Source organism: Vanessa cardui, chromosome 18, assembly GCF_905220365.1.
Source record: "Vanessa cardui chromosome 18, ilVanCard2.1, whole genome shotgun sequence".
NCBI lineage: Eukaryota > Metazoa > Arthropoda > Insecta > Lepidoptera > Nymphalidae > Vanessa > Vanessa cardui.
In genome coordinates, this window is record NC_061140.1 from 10962297 (window position 1) to 10986315 (window position 24019).

The 24019-nt window shown below is 32.6% G+C and overlaps 2 protein-coding genes across 2 annotated transcripts; one reads left to right on the forward strand and one right to left on the reverse strand.

The window, feature by feature from the left end:
• Positions 1-1252: 1252 nt before the first annotated feature.
• On the reverse strand, positions 1253-12765 carry LOC124537584. Its single transcript, XM_047114458.1, has 13 exons — positions 12649-12765; positions 11330-11433; positions 10568-10639; positions 9364-9516; positions 8818-9016; positions 8186-8353; positions 7462-7625; positions 6729-6860; positions 6007-6075; positions 3592-3729; positions 2881-3006; positions 2218-2309; positions 1253-1460 (listed from the first exon to the last, which is right to left on the reverse strand). Exons 1-13 carry the CDS (start codon positions 12737-12739, stop codon positions 1253-1255), a joined length of 1716 nt encoding a protein of 571 aa, XP_046970414.1. The 5' UTR covers positions 12740-12765.
• A 1810-nt stretch (positions 12766-14575) lies between these two features.
• LOC124537311 (eukaryotic translation initiation factor 3 subunit J) lies at positions 14576-21887 on the forward strand. The gene is made up of 7 exons (XM_047114121.1): positions 14576-14902; positions 14980-15062; positions 15197-15307; positions 16689-16827; positions 18532-18696; positions 19270-19409; positions 20265-21887. The coding sequence occupies exons 1-7, from the start codon at positions 14887-14889 to the stop codon at positions 20325-20327; spliced, it is 717 nt and encodes a 238-aa protein (XP_046970077.1). The 5' UTR covers positions 14576-14886; the 3' UTR covers positions 20328-21887.
• The last annotated feature ends 2132 nt before the right edge of the window (positions 21888-24019 follow it).

Consider the following 24019-nt stretch of genomic DNA (forward strand, 5'->3'; position numbering starts at 1 on the left):
ATTTTTAAAATAAAAAGACGTCTTTTAATGTATGACGATGTGAACAATGCTCTCTCGGAAATAGTACATTGGTGTATTGTTAATAATCTAATGTTAAATAGTAAAAACACAAAATGTATTAAATTCACTACTCCCAAAGTAGTGTCAAAACAAATATACTTTTGAACGGGGAAGCATTAGATGTAATAGAATCAACAAAGTTCCTTGGTATGACCATAGACTCTAAGCTCCAATAGGGCCCCCATATAAATAAATTGGCGAATAGGCTCAGCTCTGCAGCTTATGCGGTAAATAAGATTAGACTTTTGACTGATGTGGAAACGGCTCGCCTTGTATATTTTAGTTATTTCCACGGTATAATGTCGTATGGCATCCTACTCTGGGGTAATGCAGCTGACATTATTACTATTTTTGTACCGCAGAAAAGGTCTATTCGTGCAATTTATAACCTGGACCCAAAAGATGCGTTAAGATATAAGTTTAAAGAAATTAAAATAATGACTTTCGCTTCTCAATTTGTTTTTAACAATGTTATGTACGCAAAAACATAAATGATTTTCCCAAAAAAAGTGACGTAGGTACATTAACATTGATGTACATTAATACTAGGAACAAGAATAAACTTGTTAGACCAAGTACCCGATTGCACAGGCTTAGTACCTCTTTTTCGGAACAATGTATACGTTTTTACAACAGGGTCCCAGAAAACGTTCATAAATATTCAATAATAAAACTCAAAAGAATCGTTAAAGAGCGTTTGTGTGCTACAACACTAATGAATTTCTAGTTGACTGCAAACCTTGGCAATGAGATGATCGCCTCCAGGCTATTTCAAATCACAAAAATATTTTTGTATTATTATAAAAAATATATATTTTATATCTATCATGACATGGAAAAAAAATTGATCCCGCTGAATTTCTTTCGCCGGTTCTTCTCAGGTCTGAGGTGATAAATTCCGAAACGGTGGTAGATTTTTTGACTATCAATAAAAAAGTGTAATAACCTTTATTTTGAATAAAGATTTTTGACTTTGACTTCCAATTCCTATGTAGTACATACCATGATATAATGGTAGTCTTACAATAAGTTAGACAATTTTCTTTGGTTGGCAAATGTGATATCAGACGTTTGGTGATCCCCGCTGTTCATAAATATTGTTGTCGCATGAACATCCAATAATTTATTACATAACAAATGCACCACCAACCTTGGGAACTGAGATGTAATGTTTTTATCGTTTGTATCAAAACTACAAATATTTTTTAATATATTTATTGATTATATCAAAATCTTCAAATTCATTGTAGTGATCACTATAGTCAACGGAAAACAGCAACGCACATTCAATTTCGCCTACAATCGGGTCTCGGCTGACGTGGAACGGGATCAAATCTGTTAGCTCCAGCAACGCTAAGTCTGATTTAACGGACACCATGAACGCTAATTTGAAACTCTCCCTGAAATTATCAGCAGATGAAAATATCGTTACAAGTACTTTACATTTTTACAGTAACATTAAAATAAACAGTGGCTAGAACGCGTACATCTTAATCGATGATTGTAGGTTCAAGCCCAGGCAAGCACCACTGGATATTCATGTGCTTAGTTAGTGTTTATAATGCATCTCGTGCTCGGCGGTGAAGGAAAACATCGTGAGGAAACCTGCATGTGATTAACTTCAACGAAATTTTGCCACATGTGCATCCAACTACCCGCATATGAGCAATGAGGTGGAATATGCTTCAAATCTTCTCCTTAAAAGGAAAAGAGCCGTGCCGTTAAGTCAGTCGTTTGAAATGTACAGACTGCTAAGGTTTCAAGTATTTAAAATTGCATATTTACCATGTTTTTAATTTTTATTATTTATTTTTTGGAGTTCATAATTCAACATTATCAACGAATGTCTTGTTCACGAGACTGAACTTTGCGGGTAGATATTGACAGCATTAGAAGTGTCCATATCGGACTGTCTCCTTTCTCATATGCTGCGTAAACACTGGTCAATAACCCGTTTTAAATACTTGTAGTATTAAAAATGACCAAACCATGTTAATTTGAAATCTTATATAGAAAAAATATCGTTGTACTTAACAACCACTGCAAAAATAAAATAATTATAATAATTTTTCAGCAATAAAGATAATGGCGAAACTTGAAATCGACAATTATCAAAGCATTTCGCCCCCTTAAAGTATTAAAATGTGTCAAACTAACAAATCATGACATCGTTGCTTGCTATCAAACTGCTTAACGCTGTATGCGATATGGACAGCATCAGTAGGAGAAGTTGCTTTGAAGATTCCCATCTAAAAAATTAAATGTTTCGATAAAAAACGTAAGCGTTGATGAAGAAAGGAAGTTAAGGTTAATAAAACACAATGTATTTTACAAAACATATAAATTTTGACTTGGATCAATTTTGGTTAGGTTAGGTTAGCTAAGAAAACGATCTTTTCTATACACCTTTTGGGCATTGGACTCAATGTTTTGAAATAGTATATACACTATAGCGGCCAATAAGATTTATTGTGTGAAACCAAAAAAATTAAAAAAAAATTACCACTTTATATTATACAGCTGAATAGTTTGAACATGAAAGTGAATAGGCCAGCCGGGTTGGAATATTTTTTTAGTCAAACTCTTACAGAATACGTAACCAATGTCGATGGAGCAACCTTGGAAACAAAGATGTTATGTCCCTTGCGCTACACCGGTGCACAACAATACTTAGTATTGCTTTACAATAGAATATAATTAAAGACATTTGGGTACCAACCCACATGGGCCTGTATAAAGCTCTACCACCTATTATCATCACGGCTCATGGAAACTGGATAAAGTCACACGCATCAACTAGTTACAACGCAAACCTCATACATGTATAATTTCCTTCTTGTAGTTCGCCATAGCTTCGATAGCTTTGTATCGCTTCGCCATGTCGATCATAACTAACACATGTGGTGGAAGATGTTCCGGTTCAGGCGTCACATTTTCTGATACTAACTGAAATATTGACATTATATTATGGGCATATAGTCCTTAGTCTTTACATTTTCATTTATAAACATATATGGAAAAGTCCTATCGTTTCTTAGCAAAAGTAATGTAATCGTTCTATGTGTCTACAGTGACACAGACTCACTCACCATTCATACCGGAACACAAAAATACCAAGTATTGCGATTTGGTGGTAGAATATAATTATGTACATGATAATGAAAGAAAGAAAGAAGAAATGTTTATTTAAGACACGGCACAATTATAAAAAAGTATAATAAAAAGGGAAGCAACGCAGCCAGGCCTATTTTCAGCAGTGGAGAGCAGTAGGCTGATGAGTATAAAAAAAATAAAAAACATATTACTTAATCTCCAAAAAATGTAAGAAAACCACAAAATAATGATAGTTATTGTATCCTAAATAGGTGTACTATCAGCTATAACAATTATTTATAAAGATAATTACGATAGCTTTCCCATTACTTTACAAATATCGCTATCTCGTTTATTTAAAAGGTTAAGCTGCAGATTTTCAGATACATCGCGTCTACATTTCTTCGCAGGGATTAATAAATTTAATAGATTACTTACAGTTGGAAACAATATAGCAAGGCCATTCGCCTTAGCTATATCGTTTGGTGGCGCATAGAATCCTGGTATAAGTAGTCCAGCTGGTGGAAAATATTCGTCTGAGTTTTCTTCCTCGCTACTTTCTTCTTCTTCGGGGAGCTCCTGTAATAATTCACGATCATTCATATACCTATATTCTTGGAAATCTAGTACTGGATACCAATTAGTTTTTTTAAGTGACTAACTGACATTTGTTAAACAGTCTAAACCGTTGGAACTATGTAACAGTAAAGAAATTTTGCGCTAAAACAGGACTTTTCAACATCCATTTCCTATGTAAACTATGATATGGAAGTATGGAAATCGGATCTTAGTCATATGTTTATAAATAAAAGAACAATGTTACACAGCTTGTCGAAGTCATCGTCAATTATAAAAAATATGATGATAATTATGCTCATGCTGCTAAAAAGTAGTTTCTATTCAGAAGTGGAATTGTTTTTATAGGATGTTTATCGAGATGAGTTTTTTTTATTAAGCTTACATGAGATGTAAACCCAAGACCTTAGACCAAGAAGGCAGTCAAGAACTTCGGAATAGAACTATGTATTAAGCTACGTTTAATATTGAATATGCTGAAAACTTTACAATATCTAAAGTTCGTTATACTGTTTCTATTCGTTTTTGTATAAGTAATAATCTAAAATACCCATTGAAAGGATTATAGATATTTTGATCAAAGTATTAGGTTCTGTGGATCTGAGATGGCCCAGTGGTTAGAGCGCGTATATCTTAACGGATGATTGCCGGTTTAAACCTAGGCATCAATGAAATTTCATATGCTTAATTTGTGTTTATAATTCATGTAGAGCTCGACGGTGAAGAACATCGTGAGTAAACCTGCATGTGCCTAATTTCTATGAAATACTGTCACCACTGAATCCACCAACCCGAAATTATAGTCGCGGTTTGGAATATGCTCCTAGGCTGGGCTAAGGCCTTCATTCCCTTCTCCAGAAAGGAAAAGAAGGTCTTAGCCCAGCAGTGGGAAATTAAGAGGCTGCTATTACTAATCAGTTCTATCCATATTATGACGAGGTTTTTAACTTTTTCATTCATTTTCAATAAAAAAGTGTCGTACATAAAATATTTTTTTAAAAAAATAACACCGACTTCTACTTCGACCGAAAAATCAACAAATAACCACTTGTCACGTAAGGACTTTTAATTAATAACAATAAAAAGAGTAAAATAAATTATTTTTTCAAAAAAATAACACCGACTTCAAAGTGATCACTAAAAAAGTAATAAAATAATTTGATTTAAACACGTATTATTGAAGTCATGACGATTTTGAGTGAAAAACAAAATGTAGAAATATTTACATACGATCTATAGTGAATTGACGAGTCGAGATGGCCCAGTGGTTAGAACGCGTGCATCTTAACCGATGATTGCGGGTTCAAACCCAGGCAAGCACCGCTGATTCATGTGCTTAATTTGTCTTTATAATTCATCCTCGTGCTCAGCGGTGAAGGAAAACATCGTGAGGAAACCTGCATGTGACAAATTTCATAGAAATTCTGCCACGTGTGTATTCCACCAACCCGCATTGGAACAGCGTGGTGGAATATGTTCCAAACCTTCTCCTCAAAAGGAGAGGAGGCCTTTAGCCCAGCAGTGGGAATTTACAGGCTGTTGTTGTATTGTTATTAATTAAAAGTCCTTACGTAACAAGTGGTTATTTGTTGATTTTTTCAAAAAGCGCTGAACCTACTTTAATAAAACTTACATGGGACCACTTCTGGAGCATGATATACCAAACAATAACATAACAAAAGAAATGTTTAGTGAACCTGTACTTCTCTTCATAAAAGCTACGAAGAGGAGTATAAATCCATATATTTATGTTGAAAGAACTATTTCCTAACTCCTAGTAATTGAGGACTTACACCTTCCATCATCAGCTCAACAGTATAAAATTATGATTGCCAGAATAATGCAAATGCCAATATAACTTCAGAAAATATGTTAAACACGGTACATGTGCCTATAAAATTTGAGGGCTCCCCTCGATTTCTCCAGGATCCCATCATCAGACTCTGATATCCTCATCGTAGTACCATTCCAGGAGTATCTTATTTCTAACAAAACAAAAATCATCAAAATCGCTTCATAAATGGCGAAGTAATCGGTGAAAAAACATAAAAATAAAATAAAATCTCTCAAAACTCCTTTTTTTGAAGTGGCTTAAAAATGAAATCCCACCAGAGGCGAGGTGACTACTGGTTATTTATAAAACATGTCTTACATATTTGTCCGCGTAGCAAGCATTATGCCAAAACAAAAATGTCCATTTTAATGTTTATGGAATAAAAAATAGTGAACAAATTCCAATCTGTAAATCAGTGTGAATAATTACATATTTCAACTAACCTCAGGTACGACGATATCGACTCTCTCATCAAAGGGTTCCTGGCGAAGCTTTTCCAATGCTGATAAATTCTGTAAAAGTAATTTTTATTGAAAGGATTCACTGGCACCATATCTAAACGTCATTTTTTAACCGTACTTTATTTATTTAAAATAAGAAGGCATACTGATTATTGGATATGATGGTAAGCGGTCACATTGATATTAATACTATGAGATGGATCCATGGGATTGGATGAAACCTCTTCTTCCTTCTTTATTTTAAGCAATCGTGCTCTTTCTGTGTAATTGTCATGGTCTATAAGGAGATAGCGAAGAGGGAATGGGATAACCTGATTTCATTCAGTTGAAATAACGTTGTAGAAACCCCAAATGCGATGGGCATTTGGGGTTTCTACAACGTTATTCGCTGGAAATTAAAAGAGCTATCTCCTACGAAAATGCCATAAAAGAAAAAAGAATATTATGATGAAATAATTGGATAACAAAAGAGGTTTTCAATGAAGAAAAGTTTTAATATTAAATTAAATAGTACATTGCATTATGTAAAGAAAACTGACTCGCTATTAATATAATGTTCAGAGGTCACGTGATTTAAAACAAATTATTGTTCCGACTAAATTTGGTAAGATCTCAAAATAATAAATAAAAAAAAAAAAAACATTTATAATCTCCACAAAAATGTTCACAAAGCGCTTTTCATTTATTATATCAGAATTACGTACGCCAGATTTAAGCAGCTGAAGCTTTTGTTGTTCCCGTTGTGCTCGCTTAGCTTGGATTGCGTCTTCAATAGCTTGTCTCGCTAAGCGTTGCATCTCCGACAGTCGCCTTGCTCTTTTCTCTAATGCTTCTTCCTAAGAAGTATTAAGAATAATATTCATTTTAATACATTTCGATAGCTTTAGATTTCATTTTACCCTTTTAAAATACATACATACATAAATACTATACAATTTTGACTTCAACTGCTGGTTAAGATAGAAGCTAGTATAGTAAGCGTGCTAGATAAAAATTATTACGAATACATATTGTAAAAACAAAGTAAAAATAAAGTTCTCACTGCTGGGATAAGGTCTCCTCTTCCATTACGGAGAGGTCATGGAACATATTCTACCACGCTGTTCTAATGCGTGGTTGGTGGAATGCACATGTGGCAAAATTTCGATGAAATTAGACACATGCAGGTTTTCTCACGATGTTTTCCTTCACCACCGAGCACGAGATGAATTATAAACACAAATTAAATATATATATATATATATATATATATATATATATATATTGAACTTTTCAATCTATAAAAAATTTTTAAGAGACCATTTATTTACTTCTTACTTTTACTCAAAACAAATTCATTACTTTATGAAAGTAAATAAAATTAAAATTTGTTTCATTGTCTTTCATTTTATCCACGAAAAATCAGAGTGAGTAACTAATAAATTATTGAGGTGTTACCTTTCTTTTCAACTTATCTTCATGACGCTTACGCAAAACATCTTCCTTGGCAGGACTGAAGGTTTTATACAAATCAAATGCAGTCTTTCTAGGGAACTGTTCATTTAATGATTTAGACTCATCTAACGGTGCTAGTTCCTCGTACAGAATTCTGCGCACCAAAGCTAAAATCACATTATTACATCTCTCTCTGTTTCTCCACTCTATTAAATAGAAAGAGAGAGAGAGAAAGAGATTTGCTAGCAAATCCAACAGGAGCGGATATAACTCAAGTGCAAGAACAACCGTTTTAAGTTATTTCCATATCCAACAAAAATGAAACAATGTAACTTACAGCTGGATTGTTAAAAAAACAACGGAAAATTTTCCTTAATACATGCAAAAATGTAAATTCTATCGCGAAATATTGGCAAGAAAATCATTTCAATTTTATTGCATAATTAAAATTTTGCTTAGATCATTTTTTCCCCAATAACTTTTTTACTGGAACTACAAGAAAAATTCTTTGGTGGTAATATAATGAAGTTTTAATTTATACAATAATCCAAATAAAGTTTCCTAGGAACATCCCATAAGATATTCCTATTGTTGATTGCGTGTTTCCTTTTTGAATATCACATTATCTTACACAAGAAATGACCAACATATAATTACAGCGCAACACAAATTGGGAATGATGAACCAAAATATATGTTATTGTGTGATTGACCACCTCAATACTAACATACAAAATGTTTATCCTCATCCAATAATCTGAAACAAATAGCAAGCGCCGGACCGGATAGTAACATATGCAAAGAAGCTTCGTTAAGCGGGGCATCCCCAGCGTAGAGTACGTCTTCTGCAATTTCCTTAGTCAGAAGAATCTCTTCACGACCTACCATCATTATATCTGAAAAAATAACAATTTATCAATAGCATACCAGCAAATACAGTCACGAGTTTTTGGCTGACTTGTGATCTTTTGAATAATCAATAATAATGGTATGGACACGTGATTGACAATGTGATCGATCACCGTTTAAAATCATGTATAACATGAGTTTTTGCGTGTTTAAGCTGTAAATAATTTATGGTAACAAATACAATTTTTATTGTAGACACATGTGGCAGATTTTCATCCGATACATACATGTTCCTTCAATGCCAAATACGAGTTGAATTACACATATCTGACCATGACTGGTTTTTATGTCCCATCGAAACCGTAATATACTTTTAATTCATCTGTTTTAACCACTGGTCAATCTTGGATAAATTATCATCCAAGATGAACGCTTTGATCGAAAAGGTTCTACGGTCACTGATCACCGGCGATTTTATCAGACGTAAAATATTTTAACTAATTGACTAAACTATTTATATCCCATCGCTCATACAGCTCAGGATGGGCATGTTTTGCATGAGGCCAGTAAAGGACAAAGTTGATGTGCTTCAGATGAGGCACCATCAGCTCAGCTCTGTGACGTTTACGAGCAGCTTGGCGTTGATTCCTTTGGGTCGCCGCGAGCATTTCTTCTTCATGTCTTTCCAACAAACGTATCTTTAGCCATTCCTTTAATAGCAAATAATTTTGTGAATAGAAATTAATGTGTACATATCACATGTTATATACACATCGAATATTTGTATAAAAAATGACTCGGAAATTTTTCGTTTGTAAATCTTTAGTAACGCGATAAATGTTTGATTTACTTGGGATTTATAGTGTTTTAATGACAAATTTTCAACATAATATTCAATTTATCTTGGTTTTTAAATATTTATAATAGATAATTAAACACATATTATAAATTTAAAATATAAATGAAATTCTGGTTGCGTCGAATGCTGGCAAGATTTTCCCGTTTTATTAATTGCTTTTATTGCGCATTATAACGGCTCATAATACCATAAAGCTACCTGTTCCTCTGGCGATGCTTCACCAATGTCATAGCATGGTCTCTCTATTACGGCACCTTCACGTCCTTCATTATAATACTCGATCTCTTTTTTAGCTACTTCAGCAAACAAAATGTTATTAACACCTCGGAAAACTTTCGTTATTTTGTTATTCTGTAATTTAAAGATTACTTTTTAAATAACATCAGCGAACACGAAATGATAACTTATTACTATTCTTATATCTAAGCAAACAACCACTTAATTTCACAAGGATTTTTACTATACTACATAATAAAAAAAAAACCTATACCATTCATTCATGGGTACGCCACGTGTTCCAAATTCAAATTCAAATTGCTTTACACTTTATTATTGGTGAGCTGAGATGGCCCAGTGGTTAGAACGCGTGCATCTTAACTGATGATTGCGGGTTCAAGCCCAGGCAAGCACCACTATATATGTGCTTAATTGTGTTTAGAGTTCATCTCGTGCTCGGCGGTGTAGGAAAACATCGTGAGGAAACCTGCATGTGTCTAATTTCATCTAAATTCTGCCACATGTGCATTCCACCAACCCGCATTGGAACAGCGTGGTGGAATATGTTCCAAACCTTCTCCTTAGTAGGAGAGGAGGCCTTAGTCCAACAGTGGGAAATTTATAGGCTGTTACTTTATTGATGGTCAAATTAAACACTACCACCTAAACCTAGCCGGGTTCGATTTCCTACCGAGTCGATGTAGAAAAAGTTCATTACTTTACTATATTGTCTTAGGTCTGAGTGTTTATGGTGCCGTCGTTACTTCTGATTTTCCATAACACATGTGCTTTAACTACTTACATTGGGATCAGAGTAGTGTATGTGATGATTTCCAATATTTATTTATTTATTTAAATATGAAATAAGGGATATAAAATTATCAATATTTATTTCATATGTGAATATGATGTTTACACAAACGTAATAACTTGTAATATCGTATGACCTAATACATTCGTCTATTAGACATGTCGATTTACATGCATTTGCTATCTCGGGTTGAACTGACGCGAGAAATTATAGCGACGAATAGCGTCGAATGGCGTATTAGGGAACTTTTTCTATTGGTTGTATAAATCGGCAGTAATCAGTTTTACTGAAATTGCCGATGCTACATCTAAATTGCGTCGTACTATAATTAATTTGTTGCAATAAGAATAATAATAATATTTATTGAATATTTACCAAAATAAACAAAAACACCGGTTCGCTTTGACATTGAAACCGACTGAGGGATTGTATTTCATCGACACACACCTGAAAACAAATTACTGGAACTTAAGCATTCACACGATATAGTTTCATTTTATAATTGCACTTAATTAATATTTGATATAATTGAAATGATTATTAATTTCGGGATATTTACCATGTTTTTTAAAAAAAAAAAAACATGGTAAATATCCCGAAATTAATAACTTTAATAATAAAAATAACCATGTTAATTTAAAATCCTATATAATTGAAATGAGGTATCTCAGTGGACAAAACAAGCATATTTTTACCAATCACATCTTGGGTAGAAGTTTGAATGGGCACTGAAATTTCGGACGGAAAATTATATTAAAAAAAAACAATCTTTCGGGACAGCGTGGTGATCTTAAGTGATAACAAGACTTAGACAATCACTTATAGGTACCACTCGAACTTATTTTTTTCCTTGGCGGACTAACAGATTTGCCAGCTGATGGTAAGTGGTCACCACCGCCCATAGACAATGGTGCTTTAAAAATTAACAACTCCTTTCATCGCCAATGCGCCACCAACCTTGGGAACTAAGATGTTACGTCCCTTGTTCCTTTAGTTACACTGACTCACTCACCCTTCAAATCAGAACACAACACTGCCAAGTACTGTTGTGTGTGGGTGGGTGGTACCCATCTAGATGCGGTTGCGTAAAGCCCTAACAAAGTAAGTCGACCTATTATAATAAAAAAAATAATATACCCGTAATAAAACGACCTTCCCATCTCCCCAGTCTAATTTAATTTTGACAAATAGATGATCTAAAGCAGTACATGGTCCAGCAAATGAAGAATGTAATTCAGCACCTGTTAAGAGATAGAGACTTTTTTTAAGTTTTTATGTTGGTACTACGAACACGAGTCAACAGAATTATTGCAGGGACAAAATATTAGGAAACGTTAATTGAAAATTACCAACAATGGTCTCCAACGTAACAATTACCTAAATTATATTTAAGAGAATAAGTAAGACGCAACACATACTGTGGTAATAGCAGCTACATGTTTTTTTTTTCAATATAAAACTAATTAAACTTATCGGGTCCATGGGATTTAGTCATTCAAGAATCTTTACGTTAATTCTTAAATAAAATGTAGAATAACAAAAGCGTCGACATACTTTGATAATAATAGTTTCAATAACTTTTTACGCAAAAACTTAACTCTTAAAAAAAACACTTTATCATATTATATCGAAACATCATTTAATTTATTTAATTTTTAACCGAATTCAAAAAAGGAGGAGGTTATCAATTTGGCCGAAATCTTTTTTTTTTATGTATGTTCCCCGATTTCTCGAAGACGCTTGGACCGATTTTAATTTTTTTTTTTTGTCTGAAAGGTTCTTGTTGGTCCCATATTAATTAGAACAGGTTCTGATGATGGGATCCTGGAGCAATCGAGGGAAACCCTCATATTTTATAGGCACAAGTACCGTGTTTTACATATTTTCTTAAGTTATATTGGGATTTGCTTCTGGCAATCATAATATTATACTGCTGAGCTGATGATGGAAGGTGTAAGTCCTCAATTACTAGGAGTTAGGAAATAGTTCTTTGAACATTAATATATGGATTTATACTCCTCTTCGTAGCTTTTCTGAAGAGAAGTACAGGTTCACTAAACATTTCTTTTGTTATGTTATTGTTTGGGATATCATGCTCCAGTTTTATTGAAATAGGTTGAGGGCATTTTGAAAAATCAACAAATAACCATTTGTTACATAAGGACTTTTAATTTCTATTTTGAAAAAATAATACTAAAAAGAGTAAAATAAAATATTTAAAAAAAAATAACACCGACTTCAAAGTGATCACTAAAAAAGTAATAAAATAATTTGATTTAAACACGTATTTCTTGAAGGTTCCCATGTCGTATCGGTTCGGAAAAACCGCCGGCGAAAGCTGGTCCCACAAAGTGGTTGTGCGAGCCAGAAAATGTCTAAGAAATCGCGCTGTTGCAGATTTTCGGACATCAAGGTGGTGCGGGTGAAAAATTTATAAACATCAAAAATACACTCACATATAAGTCTATCCAAGTTATGAGCAAGCATGTATTCAAATTCTTTTTCGTTATCAATATTTATGAACAAGTCCAATTTCTTTTTCGCCATTTTGCTATATGCATTTAATACATAAAATCATGTTGGTCGAGGAAGAAACCAATAGGATCCCAAATGTACGACGAAATATACTAATGTTTGTTTGAAGTGTTTGAAAATCGAAACCAGTAGATAATTCCTTGGATAGTCTTAGCGAGAACGTTCGAATCGTTACGATACGTTTTGAAGTATATTTTCAATACCTTCTTTAGAATCAGTTGCCCGTGATAAGTGACATACCATCATCAGCAATCATCAACAGTTATTTACTGTTCAAACAACTCCAAGTAGTGGCAATTTGTACTAACCTATGACTAACTTCAGCACTCTACGTTTGCCCAAAAATACTCCACAACGTTCTATCGTCATCGTCAGTGCAGCTAAAAGAATACCAATGTTTATCCTATGCTACGAATCTGAAAAGCTGCTTTTCAATACAGAAATACACTACAAGAACAAAACTTCGATTACACCGACTTTTCTGATCTGGTAACTCTTGTGAAACTCATTTACATAGGTTCTTTTATACGCATATTTTTACAGATAGGTATTATATAGTAGAGCAAACCAACGCCGAACATTCTCCCAGATTAACACAAGACCAATTACATCATTGTTTATCTATACTCATTGTTGTACAGACGATATTACTCCAAAACTAACAAACAATCTATGTTTTTGAAGGATATACGGTTTGAGGTATACCTCCTCATATTTAGGAGTGAAAATGCAAACGCACATAAAATGGTGAGAAACAAAAAAACGTGTACATATCAATGGCAATTATATTTTAATAAACAGATATGTTATACCCATACTAAACAAGAGAATAAAGTGTGCCGCGCCGGAGACCGTTTATTTTACATTTCGTTACAAGTAAAAAGGATAGCTTGATAAAAACAATAAGTAAGAGGGATAACTAGATGTTTTAATTACGCAAAACGTTTTACTACATAATTATGATGTATTATAACGTATTACTGGCATAATTATGATGAAAACGACTAAAGGCAAACGTCCCAATTAGGACGTTTTCTAGTCTTCACTTTTTGCGCGTTAATGACATATCTGTTTACTAGAACATCATTGTATCAATGGCCACTCAGGGACAAACTATAGACTGCTATGTCCGTCTATGAGGCACAGTACGTATAGCGCGATTACGTTATCATAGAAATAGTTTATTACTTATAACTTTGTGTAGGTACCTTACGTAAGATCTATCAAGATGTAACGTACGTAATAAAAAGCTATCAAACATTGTCGACGTTCGAACAACACAATTTTTCTGTGCCAGTGGTTAGGTATATGGGCAGAGGTATATGTATGCTATTTCTGTAGAACTAAATGTTATTTTTTTTAATATTTTGAGTAATAAAAAACTATAATACTAAAACTATATAAGTTATAGATTTTTTCCCGTCAAATTAAGGGCTAATCTTTCATTTTAAGTTAACTGTGATTTGTGTACCTACTTAACAACGACATCTATTATAATCAGTTCTAACTATGAAGCACGTTGTAATTTCATTTTAAATGTGTTCAATTTATTGAAATGTCTATTTTTATTATTAATTGTGTTACTTATACTAATTATACAGAAAAAAAAGGATTTTATATTTCGGTTATTTTTTTTTTTTATAAAGTATTCTTATATAATTATATTGTATAAAACGATTTTTTAAGTAAAACCGAAAATTACAAAGAAATATAACATTTATTTTTCTGTTATTATATATTTTTTTGTTATGTCTTAATTACAAATGAAATATAGAGAATTTATTTGAGGTTAATTTTGTATGTTTTTTTAGGTATGGTAGTATTACACAAAATGTCAGACGGCCATATTGAAATTTTTAGTGATTCGGGAATTATCGCTTGCGATGGAGTCATATTTTTGCGTAATAAAATCTGATTGTAGTACTGTTGGAAATTTATTGAAATTATGTCATTTGTTTATCTTGTCCCAGCTCGGTCGTGTTCAATGCAGAAAAGTCTCTATCGTTTGACAAAATTTGTCTGAGAATTGTTATTGTTCGAGAATTTGTCGATTCGGGAGACATCTTGTGTTGAAAAAGATACAAGTAACTTGACTTGTCTGATTTTGTCTTTCACGTGAAAAGTAGCAGAATTAGTTCCGTGTTAGAAAGTTCGCAACCATGGATGTGTCGTGGGGTAAGTGTCCGTAGTTATTGCAAACGTATTAATTATTGTGATTAGTAGTATAATAAAGCCATTACGTCGTTTAACAGATGCTGATAACTTTGAACCGAAACTTCCGACCACGTTGACGTCCAACAAATGGGAAGGCGAGGACGAGGAAGAGACCGTCAAGGTAATGCGAACAGCTGCCAAATTGTTAGCGTATCTCTACATGAGAGTGTCATAAGATTATCTTCGAATATATCTTGTTAAAGTTAGCACATAACCTCAATTTTGCCTACGTGTTGACGTCAGCTCGTTTTACAGGAAAGTTGGGAGGACGAAGAGGAAGAAAAGAAGGATGAGGAGAAGAAAGAGGTAGCTCCACCCCCACCAAAACCTAAAAAGAAAATATTAGACAAAATTGCCGAAAAAGAGGTAGGTCAAAAACTATCAATATGTCAATGTGACAGTCTTGCTTTTTACCTTTAAATTTTGATATTGTTTCCTGAAATATGACTTACACAATATAACGATAACAAATATTGAGACATTGACTCTAAATAGACATGTTCAATATGGTTAATAGATAACTGTGTGTAGTATACCATATGTTTTGTATAACTAATTAGAACTAAATGTCAATTAACATTCTTTACAAGGTGTGTTCGGTTAAGCAACAGTATTAATAAAACCAGGGTCATCTAAAGTATTACTCAACGGCAAAAGTATTTTATATGTAATTTCTAGCTAAAATTTTGCTATATATATGTGTCTATTAATTTGTAACTGTAACAACTGTTGTTTAAGAGGTAATTAGTGGAACAGTTGTGTTCATTTATGAAGAATTAACGACAACAGAATGAAATATTTACTAAACACACAGTAAACAATGCTTGCTGTATGCAAGGCTGCTATAAAAATGGCTATAATTTTATTCTTCCATATATCTTGGCCCTGGTGGTAAAATAGCCAGTATAAAGCCTTTATTTTGATAATCAAAAAAGAAACATTGATGTTGCTTGTTTTATATAATATAAATGCCTTTTTATTATTGGCTGTATTAGTATCTGCTTTTCTCTTTTAATATGAATAAATTTGTATTTTTTTAAGATTGTGAAGATTATTCCAATCTTATGCGCAAATGTCGTTAGTTGCTTACTGAAATTAGACACATGCAGGTTTCTTTGTGAAGTTTTTCAATTATCTTTAATGTTATGGACTATGTTCAATTTACTGATTAAGTATTCCATTGTTGGTTATTTAATACTAAATAAAGTAATAATGTAAATTACTATTATTGAGGCTTCGTTTTTTACAATAATGATATGATAATAATTAGATCTTTTTTTACACAAAAATGTTGATTAAATAAATTATGATTTCATTCTGTCATTGATTTGACATTTTAAATGAAAAAGCATTGTTTAACTAGTCACCTCTTGAACAATATTCATTATTAATTAGATTTATGTCTATAAAAATAAAGGCATTCTGAAACAATTCTACAGGCTAGGCTTAGATTATGTTATCATTATCTTAATTTACAACTATATCTGTTATGATTGTGATGTGGGCTTTTAAACATCAAAGACAATTCTAAAAGATATTGATAATTTTGATCCAATAAGACATAACTGCATCATTACATTAGGTGTTAGTCTTAAATATCCGCAGATCACAAGATATTCACCTTAACATTGATTTAAAATTATTGTATTATCCTGGAAATATTCTCCATTGACTGTAGTAAGAAATAATAAAAAATATTTGTGACTGTAATATCAATCATTAATATAAATGTTATAATTACTTGCAGCGTCTTGAACGCGAGAGGGCAGAACGTCTAGCGGCTGAGAAAGATGAGGAGCTCACACCGGAACAGAAACTTGCTGAGAAATTGCGACAGCAAAAATTACAAGAGGAGTCAGATCTCCGACTTGCCTTGGAAACATTTGGTAAGGATTTTCTCTATGTGTTCTCTGTATAAGATTCTAAAAACACTAGTAACTGAAAGCTTTTTCTGTATCTATGTAAAACTTTGTGAAATTTGTGATATTTTTTTTGTGTATTGTAATTTTGAGTAAGAAGAAAATAGGTCTTCAGTCCCTGTCAAATTCCTATCTATCTCATATCTTTTTTTTATTTTTCTGTCTATTGTTCATTAATAGTATAGTAGATTCCAAGCCAGTAGGAGAAATGACAAATTAATAACATTGATTTGAAGCAACACCATTGTTTGCTTTTATGGCTATAATAGAATTGTAAAAAAGTAGTTTTTCGTAATATTGATTGGAGCTTTTGATTTATCAAATGTAAAATTAAAATGTAAAAGTTGTGTTGTTAAGCAGATTACTGTATTATAAATTAAGTTATATCAATGAAGAACTGTTTTCTGTGCATTATATAATAAAATATAGTCCTAACTATTAGTTTATCTTAGATTAGAATGGGCTATAAATCTTCAACAAGTGCAGTATACAAAGTGATAAGCTCACAGAATAGAAATAACAGGAAGCATTATTTTTATGTATAAAATTGTCCAAATCAGTGTTTATATATGTTGTAATACATTGAAGAAAGATTACTTAACTATTGTAATAAATTCATTGTATTTATCTACAAATGTCACAATTATTACAAACAATTGGTAATGATAATTGCTGTTAATGGTTTGTGTACTTTGCCTTTATCTTAATATGTTGGTATATCATATCTCCTAGAATTTGTTTAAGAAACATACATAAAACTAGTACATTTCTAAGAAGTATTTGCAGTCTGGTATAAGTTAGTATAAAACTAAAATATTAGTAATTACTAATTATAAATGAGGCTCTCATGGGGAGGTTTGGCCCTCATTCTATTATGTCAGTTGCATACAAGTGCAGGGGATGTGGAATGTCATTCTATTTATAACTCAAAGACTCCATTCCATTCCATTGTATTACAGCTAATGCTGTCTATTTCTCGATAGTACTACACTACAAACATTATTATTATAAGAAAGATTGACTAACTACTGAGTTTCTTGAAGGATCTTTATGACTTTGATCGCCCAATTAGTTAATGACTCGCTGATAAAGCAGCTATCCTGAGGTCATTGATTCATTTTTATCCCAAAAAGTTATTGGATTTTTTTTGTCAAATAATTGTCATATCGCAATGAAGCTTGCACATCTTGCCAGAGTTGCAACATTTGCACCCCAGTTGAGTTAAAGGAATGAGGGAAAAGAGAATGTGTCTTATATTTGTGCATGCTTAAGCAGATAGCTGGTCTCTCTTAAGAATAGCCACTTGGGCTGGAATTCGTTAGGAGGCCATGACCACCGGAAACATTTAATAGTGTTTTATATGGTATTGTAAAATGTCAGCATAAACGGCTATCATGGTATGGGCATGTTATTCGGAGGAATGAGGAACATGTTGAGAGGAAGGCCTTGAGCATGGATGTGGAGGGATTTAGAGGTTGAGGACGACCAAAGAAAATATGGTCTGGAATATGGATGAATTCTGTTATAGACAATATGGTTAGAAGTGATTTGTGAGATGACGACAGAGAGGTATGGAAGGAGAAACATGCTGCGCTGAATTCTAATAGGATTGGGTTAAGGGCAGGAGGATGATGAAACATGCTGATTAACTATTTTTTGCCATTGTTCCAGGTGTGACTGAAGGCAGTAGTGGCAAGCTGGATAACTTCCATCCAACCAATAAGGAGGAGTTTACAGAGTTTGGGGACCTGCTTTGTAAAAAGATCAACTTCTACAAAGCCAAAGATGAATTCCCTGCCTTTATTGATGACTTGGTCAAAAATATCCTAGTACAAAGTAAGTAAAGGCATCGCAAAACTAAGAAATGTTTGATCTCTATTAGAAATTAATAATCATAGCTAATAAGTTAAAATAAATAGCTTCAAGGTCAGTGAACTAGACATGTTTCGTAATGTTACATGTTTTAATTCAAAGCATGTTTTAAAATAAATTTATCATCCAAGTTTTACTAGTCCCAGATTTATACTTGAAATACATGATAAAATATTTCATTTGAAATACTTTTTTTATATTTTAAGTTTATATATATCTTCATTTAGATGGCCCAGTGGTTAGAACGCGTGCATCTTAACCGATGATTGCGGGTTCAAACCCAGGCAAGCACCGCTGATTCATGTGCTTAATATGTCTTTATAATTCATCTCGTGCTCAGCGGTGAAGGAAAACATCGTGAGGAAACCTGCATGTGACGAATTTCATAGAATTTCTGCCACATGTGTATTCCACCAACCCGCATTGGAACAGCGTGGTGGAATATGTTCCAAACCTTCTCCTTAAAGGGAGAGGAAGCCTTTAGCCCAGCAGTGGGAATTTACCACCAATAATACATTTGTATATTTCTGTTTACAGTGCCATCAGCCGACATTAAGAGGATAAAAATGACAGTTGATAATCTCTATATTGAAAAGCAAAAGGCGGAAAAGAATGAAAAATCAAAGAAGCCTAACAAAGGCAAAGGCAAGGCTAAATTAAAAGTGGAAGGCGATAATGTAAGTTACCAATACACATACCAAACTTAACACACAAGCTTAATATGTAAATATAAACACTTGAGAAATATCACCCTTCTATAAGAGGCGAATGGCCTAAGTTACAAGCTATAGTTGTTTACGTTGCATTTCCGTGCAATTCCGTGGTCTAGTAGTGTGTACACCGGTTTTAAAGGTTACGAACCCCGAAGTCCCGGGTTTGATTCCCGGCCGAGTCGGTGTAGAAAAAGTTCATTAGTTTTGTATGTTGTCTTGGGTCTGGCTGTTCGTGGTACCGTTGTTACTTGATTTTCCATAACACAAGTACTTCAGCTACTTACATTGGGATCATTGCAATGCATGTGATGTTGTCCAATATTTCCTATTTACTTTACTTTTATTTAAAGAAAAATTAATAAGTATTAAATATTGTTTCTATCTGCAGTGAAGAGATAGGGTAACTGTGTATATGTAATCAATTTCACATTGAGGTATATGTGACAGCCTAAATACTATTTGTTATCCTGTAATTTTATCAAAAGTCTTCTGACATTATAATATGGACAGAATACATAAATAATGAGACTGTCTAAGCTATACAAAATTTTCATATATTATTTTTACCATTCCATATAAGCAATAGACAAAGCAATCTGTCTATTTGTGATATGGAATGGAGGTCCACGCACATACACGCACGCACGCACGCGCAAACACACACACACACACACACACACACACACACACACAGACACACACACACACACACACACACACACACTTAAAGATAGGCCACACACGAGATAAGAACAGTTTCTGTAACAACTATTTGTTTTAACAAGACCAAGTCACTTATATGTAATACTTTTATTACAGGCTCACCTCAATCAATACGATGCCTACGGTAACTTCGATGCTGACTATGATGACTTCATGTAAACAACACAATATGTTGTTAATTTTATACGATACCTGGCCTCTGATATGATTTCAAATGTCATTTATTTATCACAAAACATCTAATAAAGGTTCATATGCATTGACCACATGTCAATATACCATTTGGTATGGTTTTTTTTATACTATTGTATAAATATAGCGATGTGTTGTTTTACGAAATTAAAAGTAAAAACCAACAAGTTACTATGTTATATATTTTATTATCTGTGCTCCCCTTGGCTTTACCAATAAATTTGGACAAATATTTATATATATTGTGTGTCGATATGCCATATTGACTTTTATGATTAGCCTTACTTTATCGTTTAACGATTAATCTATTTGAATGGGAATTATTTTAATAACATAACATTCTATATACTAACTGTATGACAGTTTAACAATTGCTCTTACTAATACAACGACAAGTTAATTTAAAAAAAAATGATGATAAATGAAAACTATAAAATAAGCCATATCATAAACCCTGTGTATCTTTACTAATATTATAATGAGGTAAAATGTTTGTTTGTATGTATGAGGTAATCTCCAGAACTAATAATCCAATTACAATGGTAGAAAACTACTTATTCTTGAGTGTTATGAGTCATATTTATATCATAAAATTTTCTTTATTAATAAATTGCTCCCGTGCGAATACGGGGCGGGTCGCTAGTCAAGGATATATCACTAGTGACAAAACCAAAACCTAAAATTTATGTCAAAGTATTCTTAACCTTTTCGCTTCCTACTGGTGTGATAATCCATCCTTTATTGAACAAGATTGCTGTATTCAAGCTGGATACAAAAACTAGTTCTATAATATAATACTGAGATCTTAGTATGAATAATAATGAGAAGAGACAGTAAAAAATCTCATTATATCGCTTGAACTCATTTCAGTACATCAAACATTCAATTTCATATGACATAAAAAACTATTGAGTGAATGAAAGAAGTGAATGTCCTAAGTCACAAGTTTCACAATAAGTGTGATATATATCTGAACATGATATACATAAATTATATTTAGTTTTAATATATGATTCATCCGCATTAAGTATGGTAGTATAATCTCTAAGCCCAACAGTGGTTAACAGCCTACATCACTTGATATGATTAAGTTTTGTTCACATTAATGGCTCTCAATTTATATCATAAAATTTGCTTATCATACAGAGGCCAGGTATCACAGTGGTCTGTACAAATTCAAATTTCTAATTTTTAATCAATTTTTATTTTTTTGGCCGGACCATTATAATCTGAGCTCAATTGAATATTTGTACTGATTTCCTTGGTAGGTTTATTTATTTTTTTTTTGGTTAGAAAAACATAACTAACAGCCTGCTGGGTTTAAATTTATGACCCAATTCATTTTTTTTTCATAATTTTGAAATTTGGTGTTGCAATTTAAAAAATTGTATGTATTTTGTACAGACCACTAATTATAAATGCCATGTATCCTATATTATACATATTTTGTAATATACTGTCGTTTCATTTAACGGTTACGGTCCGATGTTATGTTATATAGATAATAAATTTTTTATTGTGATAATATTTTGATTTTTATTTTTTCCTGATTTCTTTTAATTTAAAGAATGGTTCGTGTAAATGGATAAAACACAAAACTTAAATGATGTAATATATGTTTTATGGTTAATAAGATCTCCGCCCTAGTTTGAGGGTTATTCACATACATACATACTTATTCATACATACAAAGGACATGGCTAACTATATTAGCTGGTCGCTGTTCTTACTGGAATTTAGTGCTCCTTGATTTAAGCACAAACTTGTGCACTATTGCAGTCTCGTGAAGAAATGTAAACAGATTTTTTTCTTGTTAAGTAAGCTACTGACTTCGAAATTATTCGTGCGTCGAAAATTCAGTAGTAAATTAAATATATGGCTAATTCATCTTCAATACAAAATATTTTTATATAAATAATTCCTATATATTATTTCTATAAAAATATCTAAAAAGAATTTGAGCTTAAATATTTTCGAGCTTGATTGCTTGATTATAATGATAATAATACTAAAACTGAAATGTGTTTTTTATAACAATCAAACAGTAATAAATAATTGTAAATAAATTGAAGTAATGTAATCTTTAAATGTGAGGATCTACAGAAGGCTTTACGAAAACAATTAGAGGTAAAGATATTACTGTCCGTCAGGACAATGCTTGCATACCATCGCATGTTGATTTAAAACATGGCTGTAAAATTCTCGAGACTAGGGCGTGACCCTGAGTCTGATCTAAAAAAAGTATTATAATTATACAGCAACAAGATTCTTTATTTTATTATTTTTATCACCGTAACAAATCATTATTAATTAATAACTATAAGAAAGTACGAGGTAGGACTTGATTTTATTTTACTGTAAATTTTTTGAACGCGATACCAGTAAAGTTTACTCAATACATTTTATTCTTGAATTATTTATTACAACAACTCAATTATTTTTTAATCTGTATTTAGGACGAGCGAACTGATCACCTGATGGTAAGTATCACCCATAGGCAACTTATCCAACTCACACTTAAGGCGTTTTGGAACTAAGATGTTATGTAAATGTAGCTTAATCGACTCACGCGTTTCAAATCAGAACACTATTGAATTTAGAATGGCTAATTGGCGATATAGGGATTGAGTAACTCTTTTATGAAATGACAAGGTACTTGGGCAAATGGTCCACCTGACGGTCAGTAGTCACCACGGCCCATAAACATTGGCAACGTTAGTACTCGCTCCTCAGTCCTTACGTATCGAATGTATACCACCAACTTTGGAAGAAAGTTATATCCCTTGTGTCTGTAGTTATACGGGCTCACTCATCCTTTATATCGGTAGATTATATGATGAGTGGGTTTTACCTATCCAAACGGGTTTGCACAGTGTACTACCAACAAATGATTTGTGGATGTAATAGTTTTTTTTTTTATAGGGGATTTTCAAATAAGTCAACGATTATGACAAAACGTTTTAGTATCATTTTTGTATAACGAAAGTGTTGCGTCATCGCCAAAGAATTTAGGACGCGATGTTTATCGGAATGATGTGTCAAAATTCCTTTTCTAAATTGAGTGAAACTAAAACTAGGTATAGCGTCGACCTCTTTTTGCGTGCGAAATCACTATAATTAGCTACTATGACTTTACGGTATAAAACTTGTAATGTATCGGTCAAACTTTCGTTATAAAATAGTACCTAATATCTATGTAAGATTTTAAATTAACATAGTTATTTTTATTATTAAACTTTTTCAATTTTGGGATATTTACCATGTCCTTTATTTTTGTTCTGTTTACGCAGCAAACGTACGAGAAAGGAGGTAGTCCGATATGGACACTTCTAAAATTATCAACATCTATCTGCAAACTTCAGTCTCGTGAACAAGATATTCGTAGATAATGTCGAAATATCGAGCTCCACCGAACAGAAATAAAAAACATGGTAAATATCCCGAAATTAATAAGTTAATAATCAATATAATATAATATAAACATACTGTTAAATTTGACATAAACAAAAATATCTCAATTTCAAATTTCTTCGTGTTATTATAAACAATTATTCCGGTCATGCAAAGATCACTTAAAACACAAAGGTTACAAGTTGATATGTCAATAGGCAATGTTATACTAGTCTTAAATACACATTTCCACTGTCGACACAAGCCAA

Coding starts and splice junctions, on each gene's coding strand:
- LOC124537584 (XM_047114458.1), bottom strand. CDS start 12,739: ATGGCGAAAAAGAAATTGGACTTGTTCATAAATATTGATAACGAAAAA. Junction 6,076..6,728: donor TTCAGCTGCTTAAATCTGGC/GTACGTAATTCT, acceptor TTACTTTTACAG/AATTTATCAGCATTGGAAAA. Junction 3,007..3,591: donor TTGCTATATTGTTTCCAACT/GTAAGTAATCTA, acceptor TCAATATTTCAG/TTAGTATCAGAAAATGTGAC.
- LOC124537311 (XM_047114121.1), top strand. Junction 15,308..16,688: donor ACAAAATTGCCGAAAAAGAG/GTAGGTCAAAAA, acceptor AATTACTTGCAG/CGTCTTGAACGCGAGAGGGC. Junction 19,410..20,264: donor TAAAAGTGGAAGGCGATAAT/GTAAGTTACCAA, acceptor CTTTTATTACAG/GCTCACCTCAATCAATACGA.